At 46.7% G+C, this 13,163-nt stretch overlaps 1 protein-coding gene across 1 annotated transcript in view; it reads right to left on the bottom strand.

The window, feature by feature from the left end:
• Window positions 1–9,125: 9,125 nt before the first annotated feature.
• The window catches only part of ZBTB7A (zinc finger and BTB domain containing 7A), a 53,990-nt gene continuing 49,952 nt past the window's right edge, over window positions 9,126–13,163 (bottom strand). Inside the window, exon 3 of the mRNA XM_081177826.1 lies at window positions 9,126–12,035. Within this exon, the coding sequence (XP_081033952.1) occupies window positions 11,576–12,035 (460 nt within the window). The 3' untranslated portion in view covers window positions 9,126–11,575. The remainder of the gene's footprint in view (window positions 12,036–13,163) is intronic.

The following is a 13,163-nucleotide window of genomic DNA, read 5'->3' as shown; positions in this document are numbered from 1 at the left end:
CGACCGCGGGAGCAACAGACGCCCTGTTCTCTCATGCGATCCATGAAGCACATTTCGCGGTCTGTTTTTTGGGGAAGATCTGGGAAGAGAATCCTGAACAAGGCGACACGCCTGGAGATACTGGGCTGTAGCCAGTTCAGAGTAGACCCAATGGAATAAATTGAGCCTCCGGTTCATCAGCGAGTCTGCTCCGAGTCGGACTAACATGGACGCAACCCATTGTGCCTTGGGTTGCAATGGGAGTTGAGGAACATCGGTGGTAACCTCAACTGGAAGAGTTTAATAAACCAGTCTACGCAAACATGGACTCATCTGCCAAGGGCTGCTGAGCCACTTTGCAACCACCACTTGACACCTCGGGGAATTGCGTGTCCAGGGCAGTTTCCAATGGATTCTGCTCCGCATCAATGGAAGCCAAGCCGATGGAGATAGCCGGATTTTTCAGACGGCACAGAGTCATTACAAGTTGACTTTGACACAGTGAGCAACTAGCTTCGCAGGCGTTGCGTAGCCAAATCACCCTGCCAAAATCCATGCTTTAAAAAAATTGTTTTGGAAATCATTGAAGTATACAGCTATTGGCTTTAGGGATTTTTTTTAAACAGCATGCATGCTCAAGACTGGCGAGGTCTTTCTTCTGGTCAAAAAAGCAGGTAGGAGACACACCAGCAGCTGATATTTGCCCGGATTTTGAAAAGGAGGATGTATGCTGTGCAGGTGTCCTTAAACTCCGATCGCGTCCACATGGGTAGACATTTAAAAAAGGTGGCTTCTCCCAAAGAATCCTGGGAGTTGTAGTTTCTTAAGGGAACTAGGAATGACAGCCCTGCGAGCAATGAACTACAGTTCCCAGAATTCTTGTGCTTTCAATGCAGGGTGCGGATATGACCAGAAGACAGTGCAGAGGAGGCGGCTTTTAAAAAAAGAAAGAAGCCTTAAACATATAATTTGGAAATGTGCTTTAAGGGTCATGTCTTAAGTTTTAATCTTTACTTCTGAAGGCAAATCCATTGTGTGTTGTTGTTTCTTTGCTTCCCAGACCTCCTGCCTACAATCACAACCACGTACCAAAAAAAGCTAAAGTCCCAATGCACACAGATCTGATCCTGAGAACGGTTTGTGTGTTTAAACCCTTCCCCCGCAAAAATGTCACAACTCTGGCAACATGGCAAGGGGTGCGGAAACTCTGGCCGTTGGAGCTGAAACGAGTTGCATTTCGGCAAGATGTGCAAGGCCAAAGATTCCTCACCTCTGACATATACAGTCGTACCTTGGCTCCCGGACACCTTGCGAGTCGAACGTTTTGGCTGCAAACCCGGAAGCGAGTGTTCCGGTTTGCAAATGTTCTTTGGAACCCAAACGTCCGGCGGGGCTTCCGATTGGCTGCAGGAGTTTCCTGCAGCCAATCGGAAGCCGCGCCTTGGTTCCCGGACGTTTGGGAAGTCAAACGGACTTCCGGAACAGATTCCGTTCGACTTCCAAGGTACCGCTGTATGCGGGGGTTGTGTTCAATGTTAGTCCTACTCAAAAGTATCTTACTTTGATGCCACTGAAATTAATAAACATGGATAACTTTCGGTCCATTCATTTCAACGAGTCTACTCTGAGCAGGAGCTAGCTGGCGACAAAGCAGGGTGCCCTGGGGGGAAATGAATGCCACCTTCCCCATCCAGATGTTGCCGAAACGTCATCTGCCACCATGGGACTGGCGGGAATTGGGATTCTTGCAAACTGATTTTGGTTTCCAAAGCAGGCTTCTCAGTTGCAAACATTTTGGCAGGAGGATGATCACCGCTTTGGAACGACAAACATTTCCTGGGTCAAAAGTAGGGTCTCCACAAAAGAAGCTGGTGAGCTGCGTCTATTATCCATCGGACAAGATCCAACGGTTGCGCCATTGGCTCTTGCGGCTGTAGCAAACGTTAGCCCTCCTCAGAGGAAACCCGCTGAAATTTATGGACGTGACTACTTTGAGTCCCTTCATTTCAATGGGCTTACTCTGAGCAATACATATGCAAGCCGAACCCCCAAGTTCCAAGGTTACTGGAAAAGTACTGAGGATTAGCCATTCAAAGAAAACTATCCAGACAAGACAAACCCCACAGGGAATGGCCAGTAGCTCTCTGTAACCAGCAAAATGGCTTCTCATCACTCTTTGCATCTTCGGTTCAGAACCGCTTTAAACTCCCAGAGCTTAAAAAAAATAACGACAGAAGAAAAATATATATACTTAATCAACATTGGGGTTATTATTACACGCCTCCAAACTGGGTTGTGTTTTTTTTTAAAAAAATATATACATACAAGAACGGAAGGGGGGGGGGAAACAGTCGCGTTGTTCTAATTATATATTTATTTTTAAGCCCCCTCCCCGCAAAAAAGTGCATTTTATATATATTATATATATTTATATCTATCTATATATAGATATTTTTTCTGTACTCATTTTCCGTCTCCCCCACCCCCTCCTAGCAAACCCCCTTATCAAACATACAATCTCTGGAATGTCTTTTTTTTCTGTGCTTAGCCTTGCCTTGTTCGACAACAGTAAATTAGTCATTTAAGGGTTCGTGGCGGTGTTTTTAAAATATGGATTTTATATATAGAGAGAGAGAGTGCTCTGGCGAGATCGTTCTCTGTATAGCTAACGGCGACAGCAACAGCAGCAGGAAGAAATTATTAAGCAAGGTGGGTGCCCAACACACCTGACGTTAAGCTCTGCTTTTACCTGTCGCATCTCACAAGAGATGGAGAACCTTGCAGCCCTTCTCGGAGGACGCTGGACCACGCAGCTCCCCATCTCTTCCCTGAACATTTGCTGAAGCTGCTGGGTCCCCCAACTCCGGGAGCACCTGAAAAATTGGGTGTCTAGAAGAATGAACAAAAAACTTAGGAACCCGCTCCCAGAATGACGTCTGAACTGTCCCTTTGTTGGGTCACTCTTAAGTCATTCCACAAGCGGAACAGCTTCCGCTTGTGCAATTAAAAGGTCCCCCTCTCTCTCCTCCCCGCCACCCGGTATAACCCCAAATTTGCTCTAGGGGTTCCTCTAGCTATCTGGAGCGGATTGGTGGGGGGGATTTGGGGGGGCACCCAGGGGAAGTAGAGAGAGAGGGGGAGAAGTTCTGCTTAGCGAGCGGAAGCCGTTCCCGCTTGCGGAATGACTTCAGTTGCCGTCGTTTCTGAGCAGCTTCAGGGAAGCATCTCGCTGGTGCTTTCCAAAGGATGAGAAAAGGGAGCTTTCAAGGGGGGTTATGGAACTAAATGCAAACAAGCTAGCAAAATACTCTCTTGCAAAGAACATTTTAAAAAAAGAACAGCATCTCTCTCCCAGCGCCAACAAGAACATTCTGGGGCGCTCTTCTTAACTTAAAAATTTATAGACATTAAATGTTGAAAATATAAATAGATCTATAGATTTCATTTTTAAATAGCCTGACCTGGAGAGGAGGAGGGAAAGCAGCGCGATTATAGGGTAGCACTTAGAACTTGGGGGGGGGGGGCGGCAAGAGGCTTTCGATATATAGTCTCACATCGCCGAGGCTGAAGAATCGCGACGGGCCTTTCCTGACGACTTCGACCGAAGCCACAGGAGAAGAAGAAGAAGAGATGAATTAAGGCCAAATCAATTTTTGGAAGCATGGAAGATTCTCTAACCCACCTCCCCAAACTTAGCCACTGGCGGCGAGGAGAAAGAAACCCACCCTCCATTTCCTCAGTAAACCTAAGCAGCTATTCCATACAGCTCTTTATGAAATGTCTCGGGTGGAAAGCAAAAACTGGGAAGAAGAATCAGGTCTAAAGTGAATAAAGCAGTAAGCCCCCCCCCCTTTAAAGCAGAGGATAATCCCTTTCCGTACATCAACTCACACACACACACCCCAATTAAAAAAACCACACATATCTGAAGTCCCTGCCCTTTTCTTTTTTTTTTTGCAAACAGTCTCCAACATATCCTCTTTTTTTAAAGTGCAACAGAACAATATTCCCCCATTGGATCCAACGGGTCAGAGCTAGTGCAAAAGAAGGAAAGTCCTTAAGACATTTTTCAAGACGCTGTATCCTTCTTTTCTGCTTAAGGCTTCTTTTTTTTGTGGGTTTGGGCTGAGGCGAGCGGGGTGGGCACAGCTTAGCCAAACCAATGTCCTCTCCTAAAATTCAGGACCACAGGCAGATCCGTCTCTGCCGCAATTTGAGAACCCGATTTCCTTCCACACGGGAGAAAATCAGCAAGCAGAGAGGCAAAATGTCAACTGGGCCCGGGTCCTTCTCTCCATCTATCTCCTCCACCTGGACCAGGAAGTTCTCAAAAGGTCTCGCCAACTGAGGGCCTCCTTTTTGGAGACGAGGAACACTTAAGAACCAACGGGGTTTGCTAGATGGTGGACCTAACTCGTGGGCAACTCAAGCGTTGGCGAGGAAGAGTTCGTGGTTAAGAGCGTAACACCCAGGGAACAACAACCACCTCCAACTTCACGATGGTAGGTTCCCACCAACTCCTGACCCTGGGGTGCAATAAATTTTAGTAGGCCAACCCAGTTGCAGAGGTTCCTTTCCAGGTGTGTCCCTGTACGAAGAACCTCACGGCCTGAGCCAAAGAGGGCAAGAATTTATTTCGGAAATTAGACCAGAACGCCCTAGAGATCTGCCCCTTCTGATCTTAGCTGGGGGGGGTTGCAACCTGCCCCTGCAACGCCTCTTGGCAACGCAGCTGCCCCTTCCCCACCGTCCACGAACTCACCCCTTTACATTCACGCAAATGACATGGGTTTGCCAGGAACAGCCAAGGCCAGCTGGCCAGCGGAAGAATTGTCAAGGAAGCAGCTTACACAGCAGGGCGGGAAGGTGCAAACAGGAAGATTGACGGCTGTCACAGGATCAATGGCAATGGGAGGGTCTGTGTGTCCCTTCCAGGTCAGCAGGAAAACTGTGCCCCCCCCCAAGCCCTGCACACATTGCACCCCGCAGAGAGTTGCAAAAAGCTCTCGCTTCTCGGACTGAAACCCCTTCGGTCATTATCGGGCCAAATAGACTTTCAATAGAACTATTCCCCCCCTATTATTATTATTATTTGCAATGGGATCCAATCATTTACAGAGGTGTCTCTGCATGGAGGCTCCCCTACAGACATTTTGCAAGCAACTCGACTTTTCCTAAAACTCCCAAAAGCTGGAAGTCAGCACCTTAGCAATGGGGAGGAAACAGATCGGAAGGTGCCGACGTAGAAGAGACACACATACCCTGAAAAAATACAGCTTCAGCCACTTGAAATTAACATTTGATAAATTAAGTTGTGTGGGTTTTTTTTGGATCGTGAAATTCAAGAAAGAACAAACACGAAAACAGCCCAGCCAAGTAGGGAAACATTGTCTGTTATGCGTATTATCGTTATTATTATTTTTGTCGCTGATGTCATTTTAGAAGCATTTTTTCCTTCTTCTTTTTCCTGAAATACGGTAATATAACCAATAGTTTCTTTGGCAACACTTTACCACAACCTGGATCTTATTTTTAAAAAATAAAATAATAATAATAATAAAAAATAATAATATTTTCTTTCTTTAAAAAAAAAAATCGAACACCTTATATACAGTATGTGATTCGAGGAAGAGGAACCTTGCATGCGAAGAGATGTCCTTTTTGTGTGTGTTTGTGTGTGTGTGTGTGTTTGTGATCACTTGTACAAAGAAGGAATAAGAAGGTTAAGGCAAAATGTATTCAGAGGTCTAGGCCTCCCTACACAGAGAAGGTACATAATTTTCTCTCGTTTTTTCTCTCTCTCTCTTATTTTTATTTTTAGTGCAAACGCTTCAAAGGCTTGTGTTAAAGTGTTGCCAGCACTCCTGCTCGAAGCTTAGCCCCCACACCAAGCAACGAACATCGGACCCCGTTCCGCGCCCCTTACCCTTTCGAGGGCCGCGGAAGCTCATCTAACAAACAAGGTGCGGTATCTCTGCTCAGGAAAACGAAAAATAAAAATAAAATAAATGGGATCAGGACACAAGTATATACGCGGCGAAACCAGCCAACGGGTTCCGCCGCGACGGCCACGCTTTCTTTCCAAAGGGTCCTGGGAACTGTGGTCTGGGCGAGGGCGCAGAGAACTCTCCCTCGAGAGATATCCCCAACCCTCCCCTTTCTTAGCCCTTCCCCTAACGCAGAACTACGTACAGTTCGCAGGACTCTTTGGGAAAGAGGGGATGGCGGCCGCTGGTCAAGCATCGGGGACGTGGCCTTAGGTTGTGGTGGCCCCCTCCCGGCCAAAGCTCTGCAGAGACCGAAGAGGACGAGGGGAGGGTACTCTTGAGATGGAGGAGGTGAGAGGGATACAAAGAGGGTCATGCACAGGAAGGATTTGCACAGGGATGCTGGCCAAGCAAAAATAAAATATTGTGGCGTCTCCTCGGGCCCAAGCTTGCAATAGCGGCTTGTGCAAAGGCTAACTTGGGGGGGGGGGCGCACAGCAAAGGGGTCCCCGGTTCTGCACGGAGCCTGAGCCTCAAATGCTCACGGGGACTGGACACAGATTTTGGAATTCCACCTGGTCTTCTGCCATTTTCTGGGCAGGACAGGGCCCCGTCGGGATTAAAAAACAAGGCAGCGGGAGGGGGGGGGGAGAGAGAGGGATTTGGCTGCTATTTCTTAGGTGTCCCAAAATAATAATAAAAATTTAAACCCCAAAGAACAAAACCCACCCTGTTCCTACAGTTCGAAAACACCCTGACTTTGAAGAGAGAGAGAGAGAAAAATAAAGAAACTGACTGATGGAGCTCTGGAATATTGGATATTGATTGGTTGTTAGGTGGCTTGGTTGAAGTGGGGGGAGAGATTTTGGACGGGGAGGGGGAGAGACGGGTTGCGGGGGGGGAAATACACACAAAACATAAACAGTCATGGAAACAAGGAGGTGTAAAACAAACTGGTAGAGATACCACAACTTTTGATTACAATAAAGAATCTCATGTATCTATCTATTTACAAAGTCCACGCTAATTTTTGCATATGCAATCGTTTTTTAAGTCAGTGCTAAGCCGAGGTTCTCTATGGAAGAGAAATATTTTTTGGGGGGTGCCGGTGATGGGGCCACAACCATGCAAGTGCCAGGACCTCCTCAAATTTGCTTTGAATGGGCCGGGGGAAAAAGATGGAAAGATCCCAAACCGGCGTTTGTCCACCAAATTTGCCAATTTATTTTAAAGCCATTTGATTTGCAGGGTTTCGTTTTAAAGTAGAAACAGACCCTTGAAAAGTTTTTTCCCTCCCCATTTGCAAGAGTTGTTACGGAAGGCGAGTTACGGCTGAAAATGAATCTACTCCCAATTCAATTTTTGATTTTTTTTTGCAGACTTTGCAAAAATAAAATAAAAATCCAGTGCCAAACAATGAAACCAAGCTGTTTTGCACAGATTGCCTTCCGATTACCAGCTTTTGGGTATCTTTCGCCACTGTTTCCCAACCAGACTTTTCCTGCCGGCTCCTAAATTGGCTTCCCCCCCCCCCGGACTGGGGATGTGGAGATCTGTTCTCTGGGTCCTGAAAACGAGGCTCACCTCCACACATATACCGTGGGAAAATGGGCTTTTCCTCCCCATTTTGCATCCCTCAATTCGCTTGGGTCTTGATCAACTTTGAAGCGTTAAACTCTGAACCCTGTTTTCCCAAGGAGGGATGAGCAACGCTGACCCAAAGCACATCAAATTTGGAATCCAAACCGCCCTTAAAAGCTTGTTTTTAAAATAAAAATTGTTTTTAAAATAAAAATTGTTATTTATACCCTGCCCATCTGGCTGGGTTTCCCCAGCCACTCTAGGCGGCTCCCAGTCAAGTGTTAAAAACAATACAGAATATTTTCAATTTGGAGGGGTGTTTTTTGGGGTGTTTGTGCAAGAGACGGGGGCAAAGCGTTTGGAAGGAAAGCCGGCAGAAATACAAGCCAAGCTGTGATGTCCCCCATTGAATGGAGCCCTCAAAACCCGATTGAAAACAGATTTTGGGGCGAGAGGTCGGTGGGAACTAAGGTCTCGAAATCTCCTTTTTTGATGGAGGCGGTCCTGGGAGTGATGGTTGTGGCCGGATGAGGGGAAAACCAATTAGAAAACAGACAGGCCAGCACTGGCAGTAAGACATAAAAAGGAAAAAATAAAAAATAAAAGAGGGCTGGGGTGGAGAAACCATACACAAAATAACCCAATGATTCCTGCCTAAAAATTCAAGCTTCCATTTTTGTATTTTGTGTTTTTTTCCCGAAGTGCAAATCACTTCCGAGGGCTACTATATTCCTCTAAATTTTGCTGTGTCACAGAATCTAATTAACTCCAGTCCTCCCGATTTTATTTTATTTTTCTACGTTTCGCTTTGCTCCTGGTCTCAATCCACGAACCAAAACGGCGGATTTCATTTTAAGTCTCTCTCTCTCTCTTTCTTTCTTTCTCTCAAATATATAGATAAGATAGATAGATATATACATTTGTTTTGTTTTTTTCTCTTACAAAAATAAATTCAATTTTAGGAATTATTTTAATAAAAACAACAAACAACAATAAATTTCTTTCTGTAGAAGATGGTTTCGACGTGTAAACATATTCGTTTCTTTCTTTTATATATATATATATAGATATATATATTTCTTTTAAATTAAGATAAAGTGATTTCAAAGTACCCGTTCCATTTCAAAGTGCTAAGACTTCTTAAGTTTCTAATCTTTTTTTTTGTGTGTGGGGTATTTTTATTGCTTTTTTTCTATATTAAATAAAACATCCACGTCTTCCCACCCAACCCATTTTATTTTTCTTTGTTCCTCCCCCTCACACTTTCCCGTCACAAACAAAACACACACACACACACACACACGCCCCTGTTCGGTTCACCTTTTCTCTCATATTTAAATTAAACGAAAAATCTTTAAAAAGTGCTTGCAAAAAAAAAAAAAAAGACGACTTAAATCTCTCTTTCTCTCTTTTAGAATCATTTTTTTTTTCAAACTGTGCATTTAGAAAATTCTGAAATGGATAAAAAGGTGTCCTTGGTTTCTTAGCTTAAGAGGGTCCTAACGCTTTTTCTGATAAACCTGATAGAACAGCCATTTGCGTTATCAAGAACGCTTTTTTTATTCTACATGAGATGGTTGGTCTGGGAAACAGGATTCGGTGGGTCAGCACAGAAAACAGCTTGGACCACAAACCTTGCTTTGGTCCAAACCGATACCCCCTTTTTCAATTTTTTTAAATGAGGCTCCGTAATATCTCAGTAACTCGGGGGGCGTAAACTGGAAGATGGGACCCGACTTGAATAACCCACAATTTCATTTCACTGCGTCGGCTGGTCCTGGCTTGGTTTTTGTGTGCTAGGCATATATATTTCTATAGTACCAAAAGGGGGAGGAGGACTGGGGAGTGGAGGGTGGGAGGGGGCGCACGGAACTGCACCCCACTGGATAAAAAATGGGATAGGGGCTGCGGACACAGAGGCCGCCCGGGTCTATAGCATCGCCACCAACTCAGTTGCATGGCTGCTCCTTGCAAATCCCACCCCCCAATGCCTATTTTGCCCTTCTGCCAACAAGACCCCCATGGGAACTCTTAGGGAGAGCCCCGTGGGGTGGGAAGGGAGGGCTCCCCCCAGCCTGAGGTGCTCAATGAGGTCAAAAAGCAACCCCTGCAGAGAGGCTAAAGGCACCGCAAGCTCCCGCAACCCTTTTAAAAGAGTCCTGTTCTTTTTAGCCGGGAAGCTTTTAAGTCAAGGTGCAATAGCTCCAGGTCTTCTGCACTCAAAACAGAGCATTTCCCACGACCGCCTAGCCAAAATCCTTGCGTTACTGGAACTCAGGTTTCCCGCAAAGGGTGATTTATGATCAAGGCTGGAACCTGGTCAGCACGCAGGGGAGAGGGGAATTTTTAGAAAGTCGGACCGAGCGGGGCAACTTCCTGCCTGCAAAAGGTAAGGTCTAGTTACAATATGCCCTTAAATATGCAATATGCAATGTGGAAGAGGCACAGTGCTGTGTTTAAGGACTGCAACAGCAAATTGCTGAACCCAAAAGGGTTGTTTCCAGCCAAATTCTACTCCGAGTAGAAATTAATAAGCCCGAGTTAGACATGACCCTCAATTTAAATGGGTTCAGCCCTGAGTAGAGGAAGCCTAACGCTTCTCTGTGCGGCGACTTACTTTATCCGCAAACAAAATTTGGTTTCATTCCGCAGGGCACTCAAGACGCCGCCGGAGCAATGCTAAATAGCAAACCTTTAATCGACAAAGGTTGTTCTCAGGTTAGATAAGACCCTCCGGCACAGTCTGGCCAATTGACGACTCAAATGCTGGGGGGAGATCTTTAACGGAAGCCAAATTGAACGTGGACCAGATGAATGATTCGAAATCTGCGAGCCGATAAGGGCTGGGGATAGCCTCAAACGAGCAGATATTGGAGAAATTCCCTTCCGCTGGTTTGAGAACTGCGGTTTGCAAGCTAAGGGCTGGGACCGCACAATTCTATGCTGCCAGCAAGATAATTTCGACACCTACCAACGTAGGTGAATTCTAGACTTGACGCCCTTGGGGGGGGGGGCTGCCGTCGCAGCCTCCTCACCCCACCCCTTTTGCGACCAGGGGGTTGCCGTCTGCGGCCGCCCAGCAGGAACGGCGAACGGATTATTTTAAAATCCGTGAGCCTTTTGAAAAATAAAATTTGAATCGGCCTAAATTTGCAGCACAGGAAATCCACCTCCGTCAATCTGCAAGGACGGATTTACGGGACTCCTCAAGATCTTGCGATGGAAAAATCAGGAGCGTGACCCCCCCAAAAAAGTCTTCTAAGACTCGTATGGAGAGTCAGTGGCCCAAACGGTTTAGAGATTTGGATTTCGAACAGCGCCAGGAACCCAGAGGTCTTCCTCCAGAATTTGCCACCCCACTAGAAAACAAAACCCTTGGGAAAACTTAAAACCTCCATGGGCATTATCTTAAATGAGCACCTTCAGGATGGGGGTGGGAGGGGCGGGGGGAGGGGAGAGGAAGAGGAAGGAAGTTTCCCCCCACCCCACCAATTCATTGATTCCTCAAGCCACCAACACAATTTATCTCCCTGCTTTTTGTTCCTTTGGAACATTACGCTTGCTAAAATAGATAAAATCTCCAATATAATATATATTTATATATACACATATATATATGTATAAGTTTTAAAACGTTTAACAAACTAAAAACTCTGGAAGCTTCGTCTCGTATTTAATAGACCCCCCCCCTCTCTTTTCCCCTCCAACCTGGTTTCCAAAACTTTCCTCTAAACACCTCTTTCCCACCCCCCCAAGGGCAGGAAAAAACAAAAAAACCTTAAAAATTAATCTGCGGCTAACGAGAGGGGTACAACAAACTGCCTATTATTATGGGGAAGATCACAAACAAGATATATATATATATATATTATAGACTTATAAGGCTATTCTTTTCCTCGCCCCCCCAAAAAAGAGCGAGGAAACCCATATTTTAAAAGAGGAACTGGAGGAAAAGTTATAACTAGATTTTGTGACACCTTTTGTTTTTTTTCTCGTTACGGGTTTTTTTTTTTGGTTGTTTCTTTTTTTTAGGAGAGTTCTTCCGTTTCGCCCTCGGACTTCACCCCCCCTACATTCAAACCCCCCGGCGCCGCATTGGCGCTCGGACTCCCGTCAAAGTGCTGTTCTAAGCCGTCCTGCGGCGCAGTCGCATCCTGCGTTTCGTGCGCCTCCTCGCCGCCAGCCAGGCTCCCGTCGTCGGGGTTGGAAGCCGGGGTGGCGGGGGGCGCGGAGGCATCTCTCACGCGGGGCTTGCGCCCCCTCCGGGAAGGGATCCCGTTGCAGCCATCCTTCTTAAGGTGCCGGTGCAAGTGGTCGGAGCGGACGAAAGTCTTGAAGCAGCTCTCGCACTGGTAGGGGCGTAGGCCCGTGTGGACGCGCATGTGGTTCTTCAGGTCGTAGTTATGGGCAAAGGCCGCCCCACACTGCTGACAAAGATAGGGCTTCTCGCCGGTGTGTTTCCTCATGTGAACCTTCAGCTTGTCCTGCCTGTGTCGGAAAGAGGAGCAAGGGAAAGTTACGGAGGGAAGATTTGAGACAGAAGTACTGTTGTTGTTTTATGGGACGCGGGTGGCGCTGCGGGTTAAACCACAGAGCCTAGGATTTGCCAATCAGAAGGTCAGCGGTTCGAATCCCTGCGACGGGGTGAGCTTCCGTTGCTCGGTCCCTGCTCCTGCCAACCTAGCAGTTCAAAAGCACACCAGTGCAAGTAGATAAATACGTACCGCTCCAGCGGGAAGGTAAACGGCGTTTCCGTGCGCTGCTCTGGTTCGCCAGAAGCGGCTCAGTCCTGCTGGCCACATGACCCAGAAGCTGTACGCCGGATCCCTCGGCCAATAAAGCGAGATGAGCGCCGCAACCCCAGAGTCAGCCACGACTGGACTTAATGTTCAGGCGTATCTTTACCTTTTTACTGGGTTTTTTTTTTGAGGGGGGGACAGGGGGCGAGCTGGTGTGGGGGACTCCCTGGTCCTGAATGGGGCAAGTGTGTGCCTGAAGTACCAGGTGCGCAGCCTGGGGTCATTTTGGAGTAAATAATAATAATAATAATAATAATAATAATAATAATAATTTATTATTTGTACCCAGCCCATCTGGCTGGGTTTCTCCAGCCACTCTGGGGGGCTTCCAACAAAGATTAAAAATAAATTAAAATGTCAACACATTAAAAGCTTCCCTGAACAGGGCTGCCTTCAGATGTCTTCTAAAAGTCTGGTAGTTGTTGTTCTCTTTGACATCTGGTGGGAGGGCGTTCCACAGGGTGGGGGCCACCACCGAGAAGGCCCTCTACCTGGTTCACTGTAACTTGGCTTCTTGCAGCGAGGGAACCGCCAGAAGGCCCTTGGAGCTGGACCTTTTTAAGCCACTTATAGGTTTTCTTCCGAGTAGGACTCTGCAGCAGCCCGTTGGGCATTACTGAACTCTAGATCCCATCAACCTGAGCCAGCCAAGGGGCCAAAAATCATGGCCACGTGGAGCTGAAGATTTGGCGATGGGCTTTGTTAGAAACTCAGATATATAATCTAGGTGCCAAATGGCTCCTTCAATTTGGTATTTTAATTTTTTTGTTGGAAGCCGCCCAGAGTGGCTGGGGAAACCCAGCCATACGGGCGGGGT

The sequence above is a fragment of the Podarcis bocagei genome (assembly GCF_964188305.1).
Source record: "Podarcis bocagei genome assembly, chromosome: 18".
NCBI lineage: Eukaryota > Metazoa > Chordata > Lepidosauria > Squamata > Lacertidae > Podarcis > Podarcis bocagei.
The sequence above is the reverse complement of the archived record's forward strand: the minus strand, read 5'-3'. Positions and strand labels throughout refer to the sequence as shown.